General features: G+C 40.3%; 1 protein-coding gene and 1 long non-coding RNA gene across 3 annotated transcripts; one reads left to right on the top strand and one right to left on the bottom strand.

Annotated features, from left to right (window-relative positions):
• Window positions 1-3,673: 3,673 nt before the first annotated feature.
• On the bottom strand, window positions 3,674-12,899 carry LOC127957823 (uncharacterized). The gene is made up of 5 exons (XM_052556519.1): window positions 11,594-12,899; window positions 11,354-11,395; window positions 11,157-11,264; window positions 8,176-8,289; window positions 3,674-4,375 (listed from the first exon to the last, which is right to left on the bottom strand). Exons 1-5 carry the CDS (start codon window positions 12,810-12,812, stop codon window positions 4,161-4,163), a joined length of 1,698 nt encoding a protein of 565 aa, XP_052412479.1. The 5' UTR covers window positions 12,813-12,899; the 3' UTR covers window positions 3,674-4,160.
• LOC127957841 (uncharacterized) lies at window positions 4,373-7,486 on the top strand. 2 transcript variants are annotated; one of them, XR_008153862.1, is made up of 5 exons: window positions 4,373-4,702; window positions 5,176-5,343; window positions 5,485-6,803; window positions 6,938-7,050; window positions 7,177-7,486. It is a non-coding gene; the product is annotated as an uncharacterized LOC127957841 (long non-coding RNA). The 2 variants fall into 2 exon arrangements; XR_008153863.1 differs by lacking the exon at window positions 5,176-5,343 and having other exon boundaries at window positions 7,177-7,485.
• Window positions 12,900-25,852: the final 12,953 nt, after the last annotated feature.

The raw sequence follows: 25,852 nt of genomic DNA, 5'->3' as shown, positions 1-25,852 counted from the left end.
TATTCTACAAAACAGCACAAAAAAGTCATTTGGCAATTGCTAAACCAAAGAAAAAATATTTAGATACTGACAAATGGTTTGATTTGTACTGTAAGGCTCTGAGAAAAAAAACCTCAGTATAACAGTATAAAGCCACACTCCGGCGGAAAAAAGCACAGTTTTTGCAAAGCCAGTTTGAAGAAATTGAAAAATCTATAAACTCACACAAATTTTGGGATAAATGGAAATTGCTATACAAACCAAATCAAGAAGTTCTGGCAATCCAAGATGGGGAGAAGTGGAAAAACCACTTCCAGGAATTATACACCCCAACTGAAATTCAAAATTCTAATCAAAATGAAATAATTAATAAACTAGACAATTTGGAAAGATCAATTAAAACAAACCAACTTGAGTCCAAGAAAGCCTCTGGTGTAGACAGCATCCTGAACGAGATGCTGAAACACACAGACCAAAGCTTCAGACTGGCCATGCTCAAACTGTTCAATGATGTTCTGTTTGTAGGGTTCTTCCCTGAGATCTGGAACAAGGGCCTCATCAGCCCCATCCACAAGAGCGGAGACAAACTAGACCCCAACAACTACCGGGGCATCTGTGTGAACAGTAAATTGGGGAAGGTTCTCTGCAGCATCTTAAACGCCAGACTTTTACACTTCCTTATGAAGCACAATGCCTTGAGTAAATCCCAAATTGGCTTTCTTCCAAAATGTCGCACTTCCGATCACATTTTTACATTACAAACACTAATTGACAAATATTTACATCAAAACAAAGAACAAATTTTTGCTTGTTTCGTTGATTTCAAGAAAGCATTTGATTCAATCTGGCACGAAGGATTATACCTAAAGCCTATTGACAGTGGAGTAGGGGGGAAATTCTATGATTTGATCAAATCGATGTACACAGCCAGCCAATGCGCTGTCAAAATTGGAAACCAAAGAACCAAATCTTTCCCCCAGGGGCGCGGAGTGAGACAGGGATGCAGTTTAAGCCCCACCCTCTTCAACATTTACATCAACCAATTGGCCAATATGTTAGAACATGCTCCCTTTCAAGGACAGCCTGGATCTGCTGGAGGATTACTGTCAGTCCTGGGCCCTGACCGTCAACCTCCAGAAGACTAGAGTCATGACGTTCCAGAAACGCTCCAGATCTCAGGGACCAACACACACATTCACACTCTCACACAGAACCATTGAGAGCACAAAAGCATACACCTACTTCGGCCTGAAAATAACTCCAACTGGTAACTTTACTTTGGCTGTGAATGAACTCAAAGAGAAAGCTCAGAGGGCTTTCTATGCCATAAAACGATCAATCAAAATTGACATCCCAATCCAAATTTGGCTCAAACTTTTCAAATCAATAATTGAACCAATTGTTTTATATGGCAGTGAAGTGTGGGGTCCTTCTATAAAATTTGATTTTTTTAATTGGGAAAAACATCCGATTGAAACTCTACAATTAGATTTCTGTAAAAGAAAGTCCAAAGAAAAACACCAAACAACGGATGCAGGGCAGAATTAGGCCAATACCCTCTCCTCCTAAACATCCAAAAACGAGCCATCAAATTCTGGAAACAACTGAAAACAAGCGATCCCAACACGTACCATTATCAAGCCCTCAAACACCAAGAGCTGATCGTAACGAGGAGTCCCCTGTGCCAGCTTTTGCTGAGACTGACTGAGCTTTCTCCTGCAGAGATCAGCTCGCCTCAGCACACACACACACTCACACACATTCGGCCTGCACAAATTATCAACACAGAACAAGACAAGTACATCGCCCATTGGACAAACACCATTCAAAACCAACACAAACTGGAATGTTATTCGGCACTAAATCGAGAGTACACTGTTGTGAGCTACCTGAGCGCAGTGAATGATGTGAAACTCAGGAAAACCCTGACGATGTACAGACTCAGCGAGCACAGCCTGGCCATCGAGACGGGCCGGCGCAGACAGACCTGGCTCTCCCGGGAGGACAGACTCTGCTCGCACTGCATTCTGGGAGTGCCGGAGACCGAGCTGCACTTCCTCACAGAATGCCCCAAATACGAACACATCAGAGACCAATATTACCCCAAAATGAATAAGATATTTCCCCAATTTAACACCTGTAATCCAACCCAAAAACTTAGATTCATCCTTGGCGAAGAAGCCAAATGCTCCAATTTAGCAGCAAGATTTGTAGCATCTCTCCACATCCTGAGGGACGAGCAGAGCAGCAAACACCCAATGAACACACACACACTCACAGCCTAACACACCCAATCACACACAAACACACTCACAGCCTAACACACCCAATCACACACACACACACACACATTCTTGCGCAGGCCCACTCATGGGGCCCACCAGTTTTTTTATGCGTTGTGGGATCCACCCTTTCCAGTGGTCCTACACTGCTATAAAAACAACATTAGATCTAAAAAAAAATCTCAATCATTAATATCACTTCAATTTGATAAATTTCTAAAGTTTTGTCGAAAAAGGTATTTGGCCCCTTGTGGGGAACGTTTCTAGGATTGCCGACTTGAGAGGTCCGCCCACATACACACATATATACCAAGTTTTTATATGTTAATGGGGCCCAAGGTCACTATCTGCAGCTGCTGACAACAGCCTTTATTATTACTCCCAGTTCCCTTATTTTGGACTAAAATAGTTATTTTTGTAATGAGTAACTATGTATATATGTGAAACTTTCCATCTGCCTTTACAGATTACAAGACATACGGCTTCAAAGACAGTTTTATAACAAAACTGAAATGACCAATTTTATTGTAATGACAAAGTTTATGCCACACAGTTGTCAGTCAATAAACTTTTTATGAAATGATTAAAACAAATTATTAATTTAATGTCTAGGTTTGTACAATCTGCACTCAATGTTTGAACAACATCAGCCTGAACTTTTATGTAAACCCAACAGTTTCTCTTATATAGGCATTGAAATTATATGTTATATTGGACTGCATCCATAATGTCATGTTAACACAAGTTGTTCTTTCCAGTGAAGCCTCAAATTTTGAAATAATGATACAGAGATATTTAAAGAAATGAAAAATCCTTTGAAATATTTAACATATGCCCCACACACTTTCAGTGTTTAGGCCCTAAAATAAATAAATGCATTAAAATAAATAAGAATATATCAATATCCATCCAACATCCACACATCCAACATCCATCCATATATCCAACATCTGTTCAACATCCATCCATCAAGCCATCATCTACCCTACATCCATTCAACATCCATCCATCCAACATCTACCCTACATCCATCCAACATCCATCCAGCCATCATCTACCCTACATCCATCCTACATCCATCCAACATCCATCCATCCAACATCTACCTTACATCCATCCAACATCCATCCAGCCATCATCTACCCTACATCCATCCAACATCCATCCATCCATCCAACATCTACCCTACATCCATCCATCCATCATCTACCCTACATTCATCCGACATTCATCCATCCAACATCCATCATCTATCCTACATCCACCCAGCTCTCGAACATCCATCCAACATCCATCCATCCATCCATCCATATGTCCAACATCTATTCAAGATCCATCCATATATCCAACATCTGTTCAACATCCATCCATCAAGCCATCATCTACCCTACATCCATCCATCCAAGATCTACCCTACATCCATCCAGCCATCATCTACCCTACATCCATCCATCCAACATCTACCCTACATCCATCCAACATCCATCCATCAAACATCTACCCTACATCCATCCAACATCCATCCATCCATCATCTACCCTACATCCATCCAACATCCATCCAGCCATCATCTACCCTACATCCATCCAACATTCATCCATCATCTATCCTACATCCACCCAGCTCTCGAACTTCCATCCAACATCCATCCATCCATCAAACATCTATTCAATATCCATCCAACATCCATCCTACATCCATCAAATAAAAAAATAAATTAAATAAGAACTGTATATTGTATAACTGTATATTTGTAGGCCACTGGACAGCCATAAAACCTGAGCAAACCCCTACAACAACAACAACAACAACAAGGTTACAACAGAACACAACCAAATACAAAACATTTTAAGATCCTACCTCTAATGTTTTGGTTTTACCTCAGTTCCATTAGGTACACTAGACTTTTCTTCTCAGGGCTGTAATGCGATTTTTAACATAATATTTAACTGCTTTCCAGTCCCTGTTTCTGAGAGCTTGAGGTTCTGCAGTAATACAGCGCTGACACTCTTCTTTACCAGGAACTTGATTCATTACAATAAATCTCCTCAAATGTGTGTCCACTGCAGCACACTCGTCTGGGGTCCAGCTTCTTTTGACGGCCGTTTGTTTTCCTATGTAGGCAAAAAAAAAACAAATAAAAACATTGTAGGTTTTCTTTTATGAATAAATTTTAATCTTACTTAACCCCGTAAGACCCACTGTTTCAGTATTACAACATTTGTGGTTACTCCCCAAAACCCCTTTTATCTTTTTTTTTATTGTTTGTTTGTTTATACAACCACATCAATATGATCTGTGGGTCCTACATTTTATTCCCACCATGTAATTGGATCCAGGATTTGTATACAAAGCCCACCCTTAAGTCAAGAAGTGGCACATCTTACAACTTTCTGATGAAGCAACATCCCTTTGATTTACTGGACTGGATTCATCTTCAAGTAAGTAAAATGCTTGGAATAATTTTTTCTGTTTATTACAGTGTCTATAACAAGGACATATACAGTAAATGTTGAAAATATACCCTACATTTTGTTTGGAGTTTGTTTTATAAATGTTGCAATATTACAATGTTGGATGAGAGTGGCAGTCATAATTGCCCTGTATTTAAGAGGAACATCTTGAGGGGAACTTAAATGAAAATATTCACAACAAATTATACATGATTTAAGCTTTATACCCTTTAGCTTTATATCGGATTACATATTCTATACTGTATTAGAGACTAAAGTTGAAAGATTTATTTCCATATCTAAACATTATAATTTGCTATCATATTCTGCATGACTTTCTAACAAAAAAATTCTGTTTGTGCAAATCTGCCCTTTCTTAGTCTACTGATAAACAAAATGTTCTTATCAATTTATATTCAAAGTGCTTATTATCATTAGGCCTATAACCTTTATTTAACCAGGTCTTTTGCAAGAGACACCTGGCCACACCTGGCCAATCCTCCAAGTTGTGCGGGATGCTCCTGGTGCTTTGTTCTGGCACAGGTGTAAATGTTCATCACTGTTAGATTTTGTTGTAAACTGGATGCTGAATGCATTCCTGTAAGGATTACAATCACAGTCTACTATAGGTGAGCCATTAGGTATAGTGTGACCGGTGAGATGTGTGAATAGGCTGCTTCAGTCCAAAGTGTGAACACGTCATAATGAGGCATGTGTGCTATTTGTTTATAGAATGTACATTTGTCTCAAATTTTATCTTTTCATTTCAGAATGCCACCAGCAAGGAGAAATCCTCGGTACAATGTGCACAATGTTAATGGCCATCATCCAAAAAGGAGAAAGTGATGTGGACATCGATTTTGACGACACTGATGCAAGTGATGAAGAATCAGATATTGATGTCTCATGTGGACAAAGAAAACCAAGAACCTACCGATTGTCCAGCTAATGTGAATATTGAGCCCGGGCAATCAAAGAAATACATCAAGCCATATGACAGACGTCACTGATTTCTCTGGTCAAGCTCTCACAGATGATGTCACCTCCCTCCACACACCACTGCAATACTTCCAAAAGTTTGTGTCAGAAGATTTGGTTCAAGCTCTGGCAACAAATACGAATGAGTACAGCATTCAAAATGACGAAAGATCAGTCAACACTAATACAAAAGAAATACAGGCAGCATTGGGTATGTACCTGAGGATGGAACATTACATTTTGTAAACAATTTAACCATGCCAGAGACTGAAAAGAGGGACAAACTCTGGAAACTCAGACCACGGCTTGATTCACTCAGAGAAAACTGCCTGCAGGTGGTACCAGAAGAGCACATTCCATGGACAAGATGATGATACCCTTCAACGGGAAGTTCAGCAGCATCAAGAAGTATATGCAAGGTAATCTACACTCATGAGGCTTTAAAGTATGGGTGAAAGCTGGAATCTCAGGGTGTCAGGTGATGACAGGTGAATTGTCAGGTGATGTTGTAATGAAGCTTGCCTCCACATTTCCAAAGGGTCAACACAACAAGATCTAGGCAGATAATTACTTCACCTCCGTTCCACTGGTAGTGAAGCTCCTTGAGCAAGGAATCCATTATGTGGGAAAGGCCAGGCAAGTGCATCTACCCATCTAACTGTAACATTTACATGTGAAGAGCTTGAAGAAGAAGGGCAGAGGAAGCTTTGACCACAGAGTGGAGGGGAAACAACATCTGTGCAGTAAAAATGGTACAACAACAGGGCGGTGACACTTGTGTCATCCTTCGCTGGACCAGAACCTGTTCAGGAGATTCAACACTGGGACAAAGCCGCCAAAACCTACATTGACGTTAGAAAGGCTTCCATTGTGGGCATCTACAATAAATACATGGGAGGTGTGGATTTGTTGGACTCATTTACAGCAAAACACAAGTATGCACTGAAATCCTGGCGGTGGTACATGTACATCTTCTGGCACACAATCACCCTTGCTGTAGTCAACGCCTGGCTCCTCTACAAGCAGCACAGCCTATGCTCTCAGAATGCCAAAGAAGGAGATACTGAACATGAGAAAGTTCGAAGCACAGCTGGCTTCCTCTCTCATTACGGTAATGATCTATTTGTGCCATTTACCTTGCTTGTGATAAATCAGACTGGTATTTGAGATGTACAGAAATTGATACATTTGTTCTTTATATTCTAATCTGGTGGACACAACACTGAAAATGCCTCTGTTTTTCAGAGGACAGGAACCATTTCTGGGATTACCACTATAAGTAAAGGTGGACTTCACGCTGAGCACACAGATTTCAGTGGAGAGTGAGAGAACACTGCAGACATTGCACTGTTAACAATGTAAATAAATAAAGTTCTTATTTGATGGAATAAACAACTCTTCATAATAACATGACTGAGATTATAATTCATTTTATACACTGGTTTGGTAAAAAAAAAAAAGCAAATTAATCCTTAATTATGCAGCTTGATGGGCACCTCTTCGGACCTGACGTGCTACCCAGCTACGCAAACGCAGCTAAGTGGATGTACTCTCTTGTGATTGGCCAGAGTGATCACGAGTCTACGGATGTTTGGGTCTCATTGCTGAAAGAGTGCATGAATCGGTGGAAAAACCCCAGCCCCCCTGTGCTGCCAGCTTCTCCAAGCCCCGTGCTCCCTCTTTTGCCAAAACCACCCTGAGAACGACCAACAACTGGCTGAAGGAAGAGCTGCAACAGGTTAACGAAAGGCAGAAAGCAACGAAGGAGTGCCTGCTCAGATGCATTCTGTTTAGTTTTGCTTTTTAACTTTATAGTTAACTGTTTTGATTGCATTCTTTTTCTTTGCGTGTTGTATTTATTAAACTGAGTGGTTTGCAGTGGCTCATTGTACTTCTGACGGCATTACATTATAATTCTGTAAAAGAAACTGCAACAGGATGCTTTTACCCTAAACTCGAGTATAAACACAGACTCTCTCACTTAAAGCAATTTTATTCTTTCTTGCATTTCACAAAATAATAATAATAATAATAATAATAATAATAAAAACAATAATAATGATAATATTTTCTATTTATAAGGCACTTTTAAAAGGTCATTGAATAAAGTCAGCTGCATGTGGAGGTTTGAGTTTTTCAACTGGTCTCTGTACACGTCTGTTGTTGGAGGAAATGCAAGCATTTTTCCCTGAGTAACTCCATAAAGTGTTAAAGATTTTTTTTTTTTTTTTAAATACAACAGACTTCTTATTGATATAAAGGTGATGATGCCAGTCTTTCCCCAACCCTAAAACCTGCGACAATGCAGGCTCACAAGGTCTCTTCCTGCAACAGCTTCTTTCAAGCCACTGTCAGGCTTGTGGCACCAGACAATAAGGAGGGACAGACATATTTCAAGTGTTGAGTCAAGGAAGCAAAGTAAAAGCCCTTAAAAATAAATGAGCAGCTCTGGCCCAAAAGAGAGTGCAAGCCCCAAAGCTTACCTCTCTTTTTTGCAGACACACTTCGGTTTTGGACTTGTGATGTGGAGGAACATTCTTGCAGGGATGACATGCTGACCTCATCTTCTGACCCCTCTTCTCTTGGCATACTGACATCTGGACAAAGAAATAACTTTATTGTAGTATACACTAGGGCTGAAAGATATGGACAAAATTTCATATCTCGATTATCCTGCCAGATATCTCGATACAATACGATATGACTACGTGTTATTTTGCTAAGCACGACCTGCACAACACGTCACTCTGGTTTACATCGTCTTTTCTGAAACCAAAATACTTCCAAATTATGGAAGATGATTTATGTTTTGGAACCAAGTCATATTCTGCACTGCCACCGGCCGCATTATCTCCCGCACTCATTTTCTTTCTTTCTAATTCATCCGCCGTCTCTGTACAGTTTGCATAGACGTTGGAACAGGGGAACTCTTATTTTTTGAAAATTACTCATTTTCACAGATTCTGCAAAGGGTGCCCAAACTTTTGAGCCCCAGTGTGTGTGTGTGTGTGTATGTATGTGTATATATATATATATATATATATAATATATATATATATATATATATATATATATATAGAATCTGAATTAAAATGTGTTTGATTTAAGCCTACATTTCAAAAATTGTTGTTTTTAAGCCTTTCGCACATATGATCACACAGGTGTAATCAGTCTAGGCTGGTTCCTGGAGCGTACGATCAAGTGCATCACATAATCAACTGAGACAGGCGCGCTCAGAGCTGTCATATATCACAACTTTTCAGTGTTTTCAACCACATACTGTTTATTTTCGGTTTCAAACATATAAATTCACATAAGTACTAAAAAAACAATACATTTAGAGTTTTTAAAATACACACTGATGTCTATGGAAGAGGTAATAATAATCCTTTCCATTATAATTGGACACGTTTTATTCATATCAGAGACACATTGTGTAAGTAACTTCAGTGTTTACATATTCTATTCCCAGTTCACCAGCCACTTACTTTTTTAGTATTTCGGGAGAAGTGGATGAATTCACGTGTTGTAAACATAGAGGTTGTAAATCAAACAGATCCGATTCTCTGAACTGCGTCTGCGGCACAAACTAACACGGCGGTGCCCATCGCGCATACAGCTCAACTAACGCAATTGTAATAAAGGTGTTTAAACAACAATATACTTCCACTTGCATGTATTTGACCATCGGAATATCAGATATTTCATGCCATAGCTAACACATTTGTGAATATTCTGAATAAAAAAAGAAAAAATGACAAAAGCATATCATCATTCATTCAGCGCTGTTTTTGCTGCAGTGTGTCATGTGACAAGCAATGTCGCGTCACCATGGAAACGCCGTCCCCCCTCTCACAATATAGTTCCCACGTCCCTAGTGTGTGCGCGCTGACTTTAGCGCTGCAGTCAAGGGCACACGTAAAACTGATGTTTGTTGTGACTGCCAGAGTTGTATGCACACAGTGAGTGTGGAGAGGGGAAATCTATATCGTCTATATCGTTGCTTTTTTCGATAGTAATATCTTGAAAGCTCATATCTAGATATAGGTACGATAACGATATATCGTTTAGCCCTAGTATACACTACATGAAATATGTAATAGCCGTCAGTACAGTGGTTGTTTTATTTTATAAAATAATTTAGTATATTCAATTCAATTTTCAATTCAGTTTATTTATATGGCGCCGATTCACAACAGATGCCATCTCAAGGCACTTAACAAGAAGTCAGTATATGGGATTTGTGTCTCTTAAAGAGAGACACAGTTTATTTCATCCCGTCTCCTATCGTCCTAAATTCTTTTCAAGTGACTAGTGATGTGAAAATATTAGTTGTCATGTTAGCCCAGGGATGGGCAACTCCAGTCCTCAAGGGCCACTATTCTGCAGGTCTGAGATGTTTTGCTGCTTCAACACACCTGATTCAAATTAAATAGATCAAACAGCTTGTTGCCAAGCTCTGCACAATGAATCAGGTGTGCTGCAGCAGGGAAACATCTAAGACCTAAAGGATAGTGGCCCTCAAGCAGTATATTTCCTCATATAGTGTATGGACAACAGACTGTCCCACGCAGTCCACTATTGCTGAAGTAGCTGTGCGGCGAAAAGATTGTATGTTGGACAATATAAGATGAACTGATTTCATCAGACAGAAAGCAACTGTTTTTACTGACTTTACAAATAGCATTAACGTTTAGGTTAGTGTGCCCTCACCTACTGTTTATAGGTTGCTCCAATCTCACAGAGCAGACTTCACGCAGGGATTGCACGGCTACTCAAACATATTTCCTCCTCAACTGTGTACGAGTACACAGTTACAGCGAGTCGAGTATGAGTACACAGATGAGGAGGAAACATGTCAAAAAGACAAGGCTGTACGAGTTTATTTGATGTCATCTAACCCAATGGCATATGCGTTTGAGCCAGTGATGAGGAGGAGGGTTGAGACCTGTTTTTGCAGAAGTTGAGGGAGCTGCAGCGGCTCCGGACGGAGTTGACAGTGAGGAGAGGGTCGGCAACCCTTTGCAGTGCAAGTGTGGTCACTGCTCAGCAATGCGGACAACCGTGGAGTCTGTTTGCTGCCATGAAGCAGACCAAGTCTGCAGACCTTATCGCGCACATTCCAGATGTTCTGTAGTGACAGGGACGTGTTGGAGTAGCTGTGCTATCCCTGTATGAAGTCCGTGCCGAGAGATTAGAGCAACCTATAAGCAACAGGTGGGTTCATGCTAACCTCAAAGTTAATGTTACTTGTAATTTCAGGCAGTACTGACGCAGTGTTCAGTTTTAAAACTGGGGTTGTGTTTGACTGATTGTGCAGCCTCTGCATCGGACAGGTCTCCTGACAGAGTTGCAGGAGAAAGAGGTGGGTGGGACAAAGGAGGGAGGTGGAGTTGTTGATTTTCAAATTTTTGCAATGTGCTGTGTGAAATGCATGAAAGGTAAGAATTGCGTTCAAGCTCACCGGTGGCAGACACTCCCTGGTTTTGACTTTGTGATGTGGAGGTACATTCTTGCGTGGATGACATGCTGACCTCATCATCTGACCCATCTTCTCCTAGCATACTGACATCTGGAGAGGGAAATAACTTAAGAATACAATACACAAAATATCTAAAACGGATCATTTATAATCAATTTAGGAACATTGTATACACATACCTTCAATGTCCTCTGCTAAAGGTCCCTCCATGTCGATGGTCTCTAAAATGATAATTGATAAAAAAAAAAATGAGTTTGGAAAGCTGAAACTATGGGCAATCTGCAAGAGTATACAACAGTAGTATTATATCTCATCCCGTCACCATTACTGCCCTATGTTTTACATGGTAAATAGTTGTTTTCTGAATGTGGAAGACTAAATGTCATATATTGTGCCTTCAAGAATATAAAGTTAATTACCATTTACATCGACTTGTATTTCATCGAGGCTCTTTCCTTTGTAATCTCCTAGGCGTCCTTGTTCCATTGCCAGAAGGACTTTACTTACTTTGGCTAATTGTAGGGTGCTTTCTGGGAGCCTGTAGTGTTTCCTGTGAACAGTGATATTATGACCAAGGAAGTCTGCCAACTGGTCGAGCTCGGTGGTTTTAAGGTTCAGAACAGTAGACAGGGTAGCAATATGTTTCCTCAGTTGAATTGATGTTAGCGCTTGAGGATTTTTTATGTCTGCACATTCACTGACAAATTGCCTCAAGCAGTCACAAGCCCTGAGGTAATGGTCAGATTGTGGCAATGCAAACAGATATTCATTGTCCTTCAGCACCCCACATTCTTCTCTGCTCTCAGTAAGAGCATCAAGTGATTCTCTCATTGATGGGGTTAGAAGAACAGGAACCTTCCTTCCTCTTTTTCCAACAATTGCTATTCGCACAAAATGCCTGCAGAGCTTCTGCTCAAGCGCTGTGAGGGCCAAATTTACATCTCCCTGTTCCTCTGATGTGTCCTTCGATAAGTATGCAGACAGGCGCATTCGGGACACTTCACCTGCTCTCCGCCGATTAAAAAGCATAACTTGTGTCAGCGTTACTTTTGCAAGTTCCTTCCAATTTGTGGATGAACGATGTTCTTTTAAATCTTTGAGATGTTGCTGCAGTTTTTCTTCTAGATAGCAATGTAGCCTTTGGATATCTTGTGTAAGAGGTAAAAGTTGCGGTGCATTCCATTTGGCCCGGTTAAGCTGGGTTAATGCCTGGCCTGCAATATCAAACCTCCAACTCTCTAAATACAACTGTGCAAACTCCTCAGCATCTTTAATGGTTTCTTTATCTTTCTTTTTCAGTCCTTCAGACTTGATAAACATAGCCAACGAATGCAGGCTGTGCCCTACCTTGCGTGCAAGAGAGGGACATTGGTATATGCCAGTTTCCTCACTGAATCCAGATAGGTTCTTTGCAGCTCTGACAACCTGGGAGTACTGTTCAGGTTTGATGAGTTCTTGAATGGTCTTCACATGTGTGATTTTTTTAGCTTCCAATAAAGCCCTGCCAAGTTCTCTCAGTTTTTGGCGTATATACTGGTGTTGACTGACTATCTTCTCATTCTTTTTGAACAACCTGAAACCATAATTGAGGATGCAGTTGTCTCCTTTAATTGCAACTGCAATCTTGTCCTGAATCATTACACTCAAGAACTTCCAATACGCGTCTGTATATTCCGATGGAGAAGGTTCAGCGAAAGCACACAATGCCTGAACTCTATTTTTACCTGGTTTAGTACTTTCCGGGTTTGAAGCTGCAGACCTTGAAATGCCGCCACATCGCTCTTCTTGAGAACAGCCCATAGCAGTGAATGCAATGTGCAAATTTATGTCCCTCTGATTTTTTTCCTGGTTGTTTACATGGGATTAGTTTTCCTTTTTGTGTTTCCAAAACATGACGTTGTGCTCGAAATTTCCCTTATTTCGTATGTAGTCCAATTGTAGTTTTCTTTCCTTTGAGTTTTTTGGAAAACTGAATGCTTTCGCAACATCCAATTCATCTTGGTGTTTACGCCACAAGTGTCTTGACATTTTCTGGACAAACTTCCTGCAATAAAAGCAGAAATGTTTCTTGTTATAGCTTCTGGATCCATCATCTTTCTTTAAAGTTGGACTGACAATGATATACTGCTCTTCTTCCAGGGGCACTGAAACGTTGTTTTCAGAATATGTTGCGATTTCCTTTTCATTCCCATCAACTCTGCTATTTGGAAATCTTTGTGTGGGATCATGACATCTTTCCAAAAGTCTTCTCTGGCTAAAGTCAAATTGGCTATGACTAGAGGATCTACTTCCACTTTCCCTGGGCTTAGACTTGCTCTGTCTGGAGGACTCGCTTCCACTCTCTCTGGAGGATCTACTTCCACTTTCCCTGGGCTTAGACTTGCTCTGTCTGGAGGACTCGCTTCCACTCTCTCTGGAGGATCTACTTCCACTTTCCCTGGGCTTAGACTTGCTCTGTCTGGAGGACTCGCTTCCACTCTCTCTGGAGGATCTACTTCCACTTTCCCTGGGCTTAGACTTGCTCTGTCTGGAGGACTCGCTTCCACTCTCTCTGGAGGATCTACTTCCACTTTCCCTGGGCTTAGACTTGCTCTGTCTGGAGGACTCGCTTCCACTCTCTCTGGAGGATCTACTTCCACTTTCCCTGGGCTTAGACTTGCTCTGTCTGGAGGACTCGCTTCTACTCTCTCTGGAGGATCTACTTCCACTTTCCCTGGGCTTAGACTTGCTCTGTCTGGAGGACTCGCTTCTACTCTCTCGGGAGGATCTACTTCTCTCTCTGGGCTTAAACTTGCTCAGACGCGTCCGATTCGTGAACCGAGGAGCTGATGATACTGCGCATGTGTGATTTAGCGTGAAGCAAACCGACACACAGAGCGTCTTGAACCGAACTGATTCTTTTGGTGATTGATTCTGAACTGATTCTGTGTTAATGTTATGAGCCCATGTGCAGTCAACGCCAATGACGCCATTGCATCGAGCGCAAAAGAATCGGTGAACTGTTTTCTTCAACTGGTTTATTGAATCGAACTGTCAGAAAGAACTAACGTTACTGGTCATCCGAAAACCGATGCAACCGGTTCTTGACTCGTGAACGAGTCATTATCTGGCTCGGCTCGGTGTTCATCTCTCTCTTCACAGCAGTTCAGTCAGCACGCGCAGTCTCGCTTGATTCGCTCAATGATGTGCCAGCTTCATCAAACCTGCCATCTACAGTTCTGGCAGTGTTTTGTAATGGAATGATTCGTAACATTATTATAATTGTAACGAGTAACGATGCAGGATATAAAAAAATATCGGAGTAAAAGTATTAAACTCAGCGAAAATATTTACCGAAGTAAAAGTGGAAGTAGGAGAAAAAAATAATACTCTAGTAAAGTACAGATACCGCCTTTTAGTACTTAAGTACAGTAGTGAAGTAGTTCTACTTCGTTACTATACATCTCTGCCGCACAGCGAACATCAACGCATTCATTAGCGTTCAGCGAACACTCTCCCGCATTCTCAGCATGACTGATCACTGCCTCTTTCGGATTGTTATCATATTTTGACAGTGAATCCGATTCAGCCCGCTGATCAGTTGTATCTTTGCCATCTGGATTACCACTTTCCATGGCAGGAGCCACTTGCTCCAGAGGTGTTTTAGGCTCAGTCTCATTTTGTTCAGTCACCTTTTTATTAGTACATTTCAATTTTGTATGTCCAAAGGCCCCACAGGAAAAGCATTTAAGTGATTCCGTGCTGATAAAAATCGTATAATCTTTACCTGCCAAAGTCAATTTCGCCGACACGTCCAAGCACTGAAAATCTGCATTCAAAATCATAGCAGTTTGACGTCTAAAAGACATAACGTGTTTTAAATCTGGGTTTTTAACACCAAGAGGGATCATTTTAATCAGCATCATCATTTTAACATAACGGCTAAGTAATCGCTCAAGTGAATCGTTAGAAATGAACGGAGGCACATTGGAAAGAGTTACCCTCTTTGAAGGACTCGACAGCGGTAAAACAGACAAGAAAACATCTCCAACAGATAAACCAACTTCCAATAAATGGTGGACCATAGATTCTTCCTTCACAAACACAACAACAGCTTTGTTCATTCTAGATGCCGACAGAATATTCCGGGCACCTATTTCGCTACTAATAGCAGACAAACAGTCTTCAACAGTGATTGTTTCATCCGGCAAACATTTACAACCGTGCCGGGCTGTTAAGGTAGCAAACCCATCAGAATCTGCCGGCATTTTCACAGCCCTCAACTACAGCAAACTAAACAAAAACTAACTTAAGAATAATAAAGAAAAAAGGAATGAAAACTCACTCAAACAAGCCGCCACTCGCTCAAACACCCACGCGCCTCTCAGGAGTTCCGTACTTGCGCACGCACACACACAGAGAGAGAGAGAGAGAGAGAGATTTTTTTTATTATTTTTCAATCATCTTTATTTATCAAAAATATTCACATAAAAACAATTGTAAATCTTGTTACAAATTTTTTTTTTTTTTTTTTTTAGTGGAGTGCAAAATGAAGTTCATTCTCAATGACAGAACACAATGCTCCTCTGTGACACCATATCCCGTCAAAAACATTTAAAGAATCCATTGCTTTGTAAAAACGGAAATCAATTACAATCCTTGATTTGATCATTGCTGCAAACACCTTTTCAACATTGTATTCACTTTTTTGCTCAATTTTATCTCTTCTACTGATATAAATCGCCATTTTGGCTTTACCCAAAATAAAATTCAACAAATGACACTCATGCTTTCGCCTTTGAACATATTTAAAACCTAAAATAAAAGTTTGTGCAGAAAACTCCTCATTAAAACAACTAAAAAGATTCTGTAAACAATCAAATAAAGGTTTTAGTCTTGAACAGTATAGAAAGGTGTGAAAAACAGTTTCTCTCTGGCAACAAAAAGGACATTCTTTGCCAACATCTGGATTTAAAACAGAAATAAAAGCATTAACGGCAATAATGCCGTGTAAAATTCGCCATTGTAAATCTCCATCTCTTTTAGCTAACGGTGGCTTGTACATTACTTCCACTCTGGTCTGACACCATCACTTATCTTTAGAACATTACGCCATGGTGTGTCAACTCTTTCATGTAGCTCTTTCTTGTTAAAAGATTTTACACAAGCTTTGTAAAACATTTTTCCATTGCTTTCACACAAATCTGTCAACTTTTCAGATTTTAGAAAAATTCCTGCATATTCACCTAAATTTGGCGAAAGAGACAGATTTGGAAACGGATCCCTCTCGTTAGGGATAACTTCCCCTTCACAGTAATCTTGAAGCATTGCTTTCTCTTCAGTTGTAAAGGCAGAGTACAGTTTTTTTAACACTTGTGCCACAATTCGAACAGATCTAACCCCCAATAAAACAGCTACCTCTTCAGCTTTTTCAAAGCTTGGACCAGACACTTTAATTAAACACCCAAGGGTTGTGATCTTAGATTTAATAAAGTCTGCTGATATTGTCCCACACGCTCCTAGAATGTCCAACCGCGATCCATAAATCAGAGGTTCCTTCAACAGCCAAAACAATGATGACGGAGAATCAGTTCTTTTGATTTGAAAGTAGTCCCAGACTTTAAAAAGATTCTTGTAAAACTGTGGTAATCTGGATGTGTTGATTTTTCCGGGATTTAACAAGAACAATGACTTGTCCAAACATAGTCCTCCAGCGGTCTTTAGAATCGCCCTGGTCATCGGCCTCCAGCTTAAAGTCTCTGGACCAGTGAGGAAACGCTGTATGAACTGTAGCCGGAAAGCTGCAGTCCTGCTCTGCAGATGTACAAGCCCTTGTCCTCCTTCCTCTTTTGGCAAATACAATACATTATGAGGTATCCAATGCATCTTTTCCCAAAAAAAGTCTACTAAAAGGGACTGAATTTTAACAATTATCGATACAGGTGGATCAATGCATGCCAGTCGGTGCCAAAGAGAAGAGGCTACTAAATTATTAATGATCAGAGTACGTCCTCTATATGATAAACTCTTAACGATCCATTTCCATTTCAATAGGCGACCTTTAATTTTTTCAACTGTTCCCTCCCAATTTTTTTGAACAGTTGTTTCATCTCCTAAAAACACTCCTAAATATCTTAAACCATCTTTTCTCCAACTTAATCCACTTGGGAGTGCTGGTACCCTTCTTTCCCACTTTCCTATTAGCACTGCTTCGCTTTTACCCCAATTAATTCTTGCTGAAGATATGGTTTCAAACTCTCTTAATGTTTTTAATAATAAATCCACGTCACTTTGCTTACTAAGTATAATGACCACATCATCAGCGTATGCTGACAAACACAAAGTGCTGTTACAGGCTGGTAAAGATACCCCTTCTAAAACTCTTCTCAACTTATTTAAAAGTGGTTCTATTGCCAAAGTGTATAGTATTCCTGACAGAGAACACCCCTGTCGTACACCACGACACACTTTAAAAGGAGCACATAAGCCACCGTTAACCTTCAGTAGACTCTCAATGTCATTATAAAGAATTTTAATATAACCTATAAAATCAGAGCTAAAACCAAATGCTTGCAAAGTTTTCCAAAGGTAATCGTGTTCTACACGATCGAACGCTTTCTCTTGATCCAAGGAAATCAAACCCATATCGATTCCCAATATTTTTGTCACATCAAATAAGTCTCTTATAAAATAGATATTATCAAAGATTGATCTTCCCGGTACGCAGTATGACTGACCAGAATGGATTACCTCTTCCAAAACCTTTCCTAGTCTAGTAGCTAGAACTTTTGAGAGCAATTTATAGTCACAGCACAATAATGACACAGGTCGCCAGTTTTTTATGTCTCTCACATCACCTTTTTTTGGCAGCAGGGTGAGGACCGCCCTTCTACAGCTCAGCGGCAGAAGTCCTCCGACTAGACTGTCACTGAGAACCGACAGCAGATCCTCCCCTATCACAGGCCAAAAGGCTTTATAGAACTCAACTGGGATTCCGTCGATCCCAGGAGCCTTGCCGTTCTCCATACTCTGGAGGGCTTCATGCAACTCTTCAAGGCTTATAGCTCTCTTGAGTTCTGCATTAGAGTCCTCAGAGACTTTTGGTAGCTCTTCATAAAAACACTGCTCAACCACATGATCTTCTCTGTGCTCACAACTATAAAGTTTTTCATAAAATCAGTTTGCTCTTTTCCGAATTTCAATAGGGTCTGATTCAAGAGAACCGGTCTCAGAAAACAAAGAATGTATAAAGCGTTTCTGACCGTTCTTTTTTTCTAGACTAAAGAAAAATTTTGATGGCACGTCCATCTGGTCTATATCATTAAAACGTGATCGCACTAGCGCCCCCTGTGCCTTTATTCTTTGTATGTCAGACAAAGCAGATTTCTTTAAAAAAAGGGATTCGATATGTGTTTGATTTCCACTTAACTGTGCTGTTTCTTGAAATTTAAGAATTTCCTCTTCTAATTGTTTCATGGATCTTATTATATCTTTTGTGACATTGTGAGTATACTGTTGACATAATTGTTTGGTTTGTATTTTGCCATACTCCCACCACTTTTGTAGCGACTGAAAATCATCTTTTTCTTTCCTAAAATTCTTCCAAAAACAATTGAAAGTTTCTCCAAAATTTGCATCACTTAATAAATTATTGTTAAAGTGCCAGTATGCACTTTTCGGTTTAACAGAGTGTAAAGTAACTGTACATATAACAAGACTATGATCGGAAAAACCAACTGGAATTATGAAACAATTTTTAAAAGTACTAAGATGGTGTTTAAAACAGTAGAATCTATCCAGACGTGCTAAAGACAACCTGTTATCACGAGCATGTGCCCATGTATACTGCTTTAGATTCCCATTTAGACTCCTCCACACGTCACATAAGTCATTTGTTTCAATCATCTCAATAAGTCGCTTGCGAGAAAGTAAATGTGGCTCTACTTGATTTCTATCCAAACTACTTTCTGCACAATTAAAATCTCCACCTAAAAATAACTGCTCTTCACCATTACATTTGTTCAGCGTCTCACAAAGGGTGTATAAAAAGCTCATTCTTTCTGTTGGTAAAGTTGGAGCATATGCACATATAAAAATAAAAATGTGATTCTCAACCTTGGCTCGAATCTTTAACAATCTTCCTTTCACAACCTCTTCTATCTCAGTAGAGCAGGGAGTAAAACTATTGGAAAATAAAATAGCAACACCACCGCTAAGTGAGGATTTGTGACTAAAAAAAGAGAGACCTTTAAATTCTTTCGACCATTCATCTACATTTGCTGTGTCACTATGTGTTTCTTGTAAAAGTAAAACATCAAGTTGTTTCTGATTCATAGTGTTATATATTAATGTGCGTTTTATACATTCTCTTGCTCCATTCACATTTAGAGATGCAATGCGAATGTCATCCATTTGAAAAGTTTGAAGAAATAGACTTAAACTATAAAGAAGAAAACAGCCATAGAGGGCCAAAAAAAGAATCCTTTGTACTGCCATTAACTATTAAATTTTTAATTTGGTCACAAACTTTTTCAACCTATAGACTTCCTTATTTGTGAAACATCCCTCAGTCATGAAAGCCCTCGTATTTTCCACAAAACGTTTTATGTCTGGAAAATAGTCAGCAACCTGTACTCCCCTCACGTTTTTTGACACCTTTAAAAACTTCTTGATTTCACCAGCATCATACTCTAGACATGTCCATTCAGTCTGAGAACAACTAGAAGCACCGGAATCTGAGACATCGCTCTCATTACCCTCATCTCCATCAACTTCAAACTCGTTTTCATTTTCTTTTTTTCTAGTTTGCTTTGATTCAGAGACCTCATCAATCTTTTTCCTCTTTAAAGGGGTTTTGAAAACTGCCTGATCTATGTCCCTAAACATCATTAGATCGTCACTTAAGTTGACTTTCTCTGAAGGAGACTTTGAATCAGACACTTTATTATCATGTGAAACATCCATACTGTCAGCAGCCTTAGGCTCACCTTTTTCAAGCACAGGGATAGATGAATCATTCTCCCGATTATTCCCAGCCTTGTCCTGATTCACCTCAGTCTGTGAGTGAGGAAGTGTTTCAGTTTGGTCGCTAGTGGATGGCCCTGGATCAGAAACATTATCTGTGCTGACTTGGTCACAGGCTTCACCTGAAACATCTGGTTTATTTGTACCGTTGTTATCTGGGCAAACTCGTAATATGTGGCCCGTCTTCCCGCAGCCAAAACACCTCATCACATCCATACTAACGAAAACAGTATAATCAAAGTCATCGACTCTGAGTTTCAAATTCAGATTGAGTTCGTCTCGGTTATCTTTCAGGATCATGTAAGTGAACCTCCTGAAAGATACCACATGTTTGATTAAGTCTGATTTGCTGCCAAAAAACATCTTTTTCACTGGGCTGACTATCTTTCCGAAACGCGACAGTTCTTTTGTCAGCATTTTGTCTTTTATGAACGGCGGAACGTTAGACAAAGTGACTTTCTTAGCGGGGGTAGAGAGGGGAAGCACCGGGGTGAACAAACCGCTGATAACTATACCTCTCTCCACTACTTCGTTTGCTTTCTCAACAGAATTTAAAAACAAAACAATTGCATTATTCATCCTAGATGCCGCTAAAATACAGTCATGACCAACAATATTTCCGACGGCCAATATGCATTCCTCCACATTCACTGCGGACACCACTTTGACTCCGTGGCGCCGCGTGAGAGAATCTAAACTAGTGTTTGTGTTCTGGGCTGCCGTGCTTCCAGTGAATGGGTGATACACTGGTTGCTAACGACCAGCCCCTCCTCCAAGGGAGCCTTACTTCCCCACCCGATGCTCCACAAATATCAAATAAATAAAGAATTGAAAGAAGAAAAAGGAAATTTTCGCCACAGCGGGCATAAACCATTCACACTTACCACGCGCTCTCAACGCTCACCCAACAAACGCTCACGCAACAAACGCACACGCACGTGCACGAGAGAGAGAGAGAGAGAGAGAGAGAGAGAGAGAGAGATCTGAATTGCCCATAGAACTAATAATAAAAAAAAGAACAACATCACCTGTGGCTAAAAATACAAAAAGGAATGATATCAGCATCTAAGCCTGTTTTCCTTTGTGCAGTTTACATTCCACCCCTCGAGTCTCCGTATTTCCAAGAGGAAACTTTCCAGAACATAGAGAGAGAAATCAGCCATTTCCAGGCCCAGGGAAATGTGCTGCTTATGGGCGATCTAAACGCCAGAACAGGAGCAGAATTAGATTTCATCTAATCGCACGGTAGCAGATTCATCACAGGCAATAACCACTTATACTCTTCTCACCCCAGCAGACAAAACTGTGATGAAACAGAAACCAGTGCCAGTAATTACAGCACTGCCGTTGAATCTTCAGAAATACAATCCCTCATACATTCATTCCAAATACAGGAATACCCTAAAAACCAATTCGGCATCGATCAGGAAGTACAAGACCTAAACAACATATTCTACAAAACAGCACAAAAAAGTCATTTGGCAATTGCTAAACCAAAGAAAAAATATTTAGATACTGACAAATGGTTTGATTTGTACTGTAAGGCTCTGAGAAAAAAAACCTCAGTATAACAGTATAAAGCCACACTCCGGCGGAAAAAAGCACAGTTTTTGCAAAGCCAGTTTGAAGAAATTGAAAAATCTATAAACTCACACAAATTTTGGGATAAATGGAAATTGCTATACAAACCAAATCAAGAAGTTCTGGCAATCCAAGATGGGGAGAAGTGGAAAAACCACTTCCAGGAATTATACACCCCAACTGAAATTCAAAATTCTAATCAAAATGAAATAATTAATAAACTAGACAATTTGGAAAGATCAATTAAAACAAACCAACTTGAGTCCAAGAAAGCCTCTGGTGTAGACAGCATCCTGAACGAGATGCTGAAACACACAGACCAAAGCTTCAGACTGGCCATGCTCAAACTGTTCAATGATGTTCTGTTTGTAGGGTTCTTCCCTGAGATCTGGAACAAGGGCCTCATCAGCCCCATCCACAAGAGCGGAGACAAACTAGACCCCAACAACTACCGGGGCATCTGTGTGAACAGTAAATTGGGGAAGGTTCTCTGCAGCATCTTAAACGCCAGACTTTTACACTTCCTTATGAAGCACAATGCCTTGAGTAAATCCCAAATTGGCTTTCTTCCAAAATGTCGCACTTCCGATCACATTTTTACATTACAAACACTAATTGACAAATATTTACATCAAAACAAAGAACAAATTTTTGCTTGTTTCGTTGATTTCAAGAAAGCATTTGATTCAATCTGGCACGAAGGATTATACCTAAAGCCTATTGACAGTGGAGTAGGGGGGAAATTCTATGATTTGATCAAATCGATGTACACAGCCAGCCAATGCGCTGTCAAAATTGGAAACCAAAGAACCAAATCTTTCCCCCAGGGGCGCGGAGTGAGACAGGGATGCAGTTTAAGCCCCACCCTCTTCAACATTTACATCAACCAATTGGCCAATATGTTAGAACATGCTCCCTTTCAAGGACAGCCTGGATCTGCTGGAGGATTACTGTCAGTCCTGGGCCCTGACCGTCAACCTCCAGAAGACTAGAGTCATGACGTTCCAGAAACGCTCCAGATCTCAGGGACCAACACACACATTCACACTCTCACACAGAACCATTGAGAGCACAAAAGCATACACCTACTTCGGCCTGAAAATAACTCCAACTGGTAACTTTACTTTGGCTGTGAATGAACTCAAAGAGAAAGCTCAGAGGGCTTTCTATGCCATAAAACGATCAATCAAAATTGACATCCCAATCCAAATTTGGCTCAAACTTTTCAAATCAATAATTGAACCAATTGTTTTATATGGCAGTGAAGTGTGGGGTCCTTCTATAAAATTTGATTTTTTTAATTGGGAAAAACATCCGATTGAAACTCTACAATTAGATTTCTGTAAAAGAAAGTCCAAAGAAAAACACCAAACAACGGATGCAGGGCAGAATTAGGCCAATACCCTCTCCTCCTAAACATCCAAAAACGAGCCATCAAATTCTGGAAACAACTGAAAACAAGCGATCCCAACACGTACCATTATCAAGCCCTCAAACACCAAGAGCTGATCGTAACGAGGAGTCCCCTGTGCCAGCTTTTGCTGAGACTGACTGAGCTTTCTCCTGCAGAGATCAGCTCGCCTCAGCACACACACACACTCACACACATTCGGCCTGCACAAATTATCAACACAGAACAAGACAAGTACATCGCCCATTGGACAAACACCATTCAAAACCAACACAAACTGGAATGTTATTCGGCACTAAATCGAGAGTACACTGTTGTGAGCTACCTGAGCGCAGTGAATGATGTGAAACTCAGGAAAACCCTGACGATGTACAGACTCAGCGAGCACAGCCTGGCCATCGAGACGGGCCGGCGCAGACAGACCTGGCTCTCCCGGGAGGACAGACTCTGCTCGCACTGCATTCTGGGAGTGCCGGAGACCGAGCTGCACTTCCTCACAGAATGCCCCAAATACGAACACATCAGAGACCAATATTACCCCAAAATGAATAAGATATTTCCCCAATTTAACACCTGTAATCCAACCCAAAAACTTAGATTCATCCTTGGCGAAGAAGCCAAATGCTCCAATTTAGCAGCAAGATTTGTAGCATCTCTCCACATCCTGAGGGACGAGCAGAGCAGCAAACACCCAATGAACACACACACACTCACAGCCTAACACACCCAATCACACACAAACACACTCACAGCCTAACACACCCAATCACACACACACACACACACATTCTTGCGCAGGCCCACTCATGGGGCCCACCAGTTTTTTTATGCGTTGTGGGATCCACCCTTTCCAGTGGTCCTACACTGCTATAAAAACAACATTAGATCTAAAAAAAAATCTCAATCATTAATATCACTTCAATTTGATAAATTTCTAAAGTTTTGTCGAAAAAGGTATTTGGCCCCTTGTGGGGAACGTTTCTAGGATTGCCGACTTGAGAGGTCCGCCCACATACACACATATATACCAAGTTTTTATATGTTAATGGGGCCCAAGGTCACTATCTGCAGCTGCTGACAACAGCCTTTATTATTACTCCCAGTTCCCTTATTTTGGACTAAAATAGTTATTTTTGTAATGAGTAACTATGTATATATGTGAAACTTTCCATCTGCCTTTACAGATTACAAGACATACGGCTTCAAAGACAGTTTTATAACAAAACTGAAATGACCAATTTTATTGTAATGACAAAGTTTATGCCACACAGTTGTCAGTCAATAAACTTTTTATGAAATGATTAAAACAAATTATTAATTTAATGTCTAGGTTTGTACAATCTGCACTCAATGTTTGAACAACATCAGCCTGAACTTTTATGTAAACCCAACAGTTTCTCTTATATAGGCATTGAAATTATATGTTATATTGGACTGCATCCATAATGTCATGTTAACACAAGTTGTTCTTTCCAGTGAAGCCTCAAATTTTGAAATAATGATACAGAGATATTTAAAGAAATGAAAAATCCTTTGAAATATTTAACATATGCCCCACACACTTTCAGTGTTTAGGCCCTAAAATAAATAAATGCATTAAAATAAATAAGAATATATCAATATCCATCCAACATCCACACATCCAACATCCATCCATATATCCAACATCTGTTCAACATCCATCCATCAAGCCATCATCTACCCTACATCCATTCAACATCCATCCATCCAACATCTACCCTACATCCATCCAACATCCATCCAGCCATCATCTACCCTACATCCATCCTACATCCATCCAACATCCATCCATCCAACATCTACCTTACATCCATCCAACATCCATCCAGCCATCATCTACCCTACATCCATCCAACATCCATCCATCCATCCAACATCTACCCTACATCCATCCATCCATCATCTACCCTACATTCATCCGACATTCATCCATCCAACATCCATCATCTATCCTACATCCACCCAGCTCTCGAACATCCATCCAACATCCATCCATCCATCCATCCATATGTCCAACATCTATTCAAGATCCATCCATATATCCAACATCTGTTCAACATCCATCCATCAAGCCATCATCTACCCTACATCCATCCATCCAAGATCTACCCTACATCCATCCAGCCATCATCTACCCTACATCCATCCATCCAACATCTACCCTACATCCATCCAACATCCATCCATCAAACATCTACCCTACATCCATCCAACATCCATCCATCCATCATCTACCCTACATCCATCCAACATCCATCCAGCCATCATCTACCCTACATCCATCCAACATTCATCCATCATCTATCCTACATCCACCCAGCTCTCGAACTTCCATCCAACATCCATCCATCCATCAAACATCTATTCAATATCCATCCAACATCCATCCTACATCCATCAAATAAAAAAATAAATTAAATAAGAACTGTATATTGTATAACTGTATATTTGTAGGCCACTGGACAGCCATAAAACCTGAGCAAACCCCTACAACAACAACAACAACAACAAGGTTACAACAGAACACAACCAAATACAAAACATTTTAAGATCCTACCTCTAATGTTTTGGTTTTACCTCAGTTCCATTAGGTACACTAGACTTTTCTTCTCAGGGCTGTAATGCGATTTTTAACATAATATTTAACTGCTTTCCAGTCCCT

Source organism: Carassius gibelio, chromosome B5, assembly GCF_023724105.1.
Source record: "Carassius gibelio isolate Cgi1373 ecotype wild population from Czech Republic chromosome B5, carGib1.2-hapl.c, whole genome shotgun sequence".
In the NCBI taxonomy this organism is placed as follows: Eukaryota; Metazoa; Chordata; class Actinopteri; order Cypriniformes; family Cyprinidae; genus Carassius; species Carassius gibelio.
Note: the sequence above shows the minus strand (reverse complement) of the source record. Positions and strands in the feature narration are given on the sequence as shown.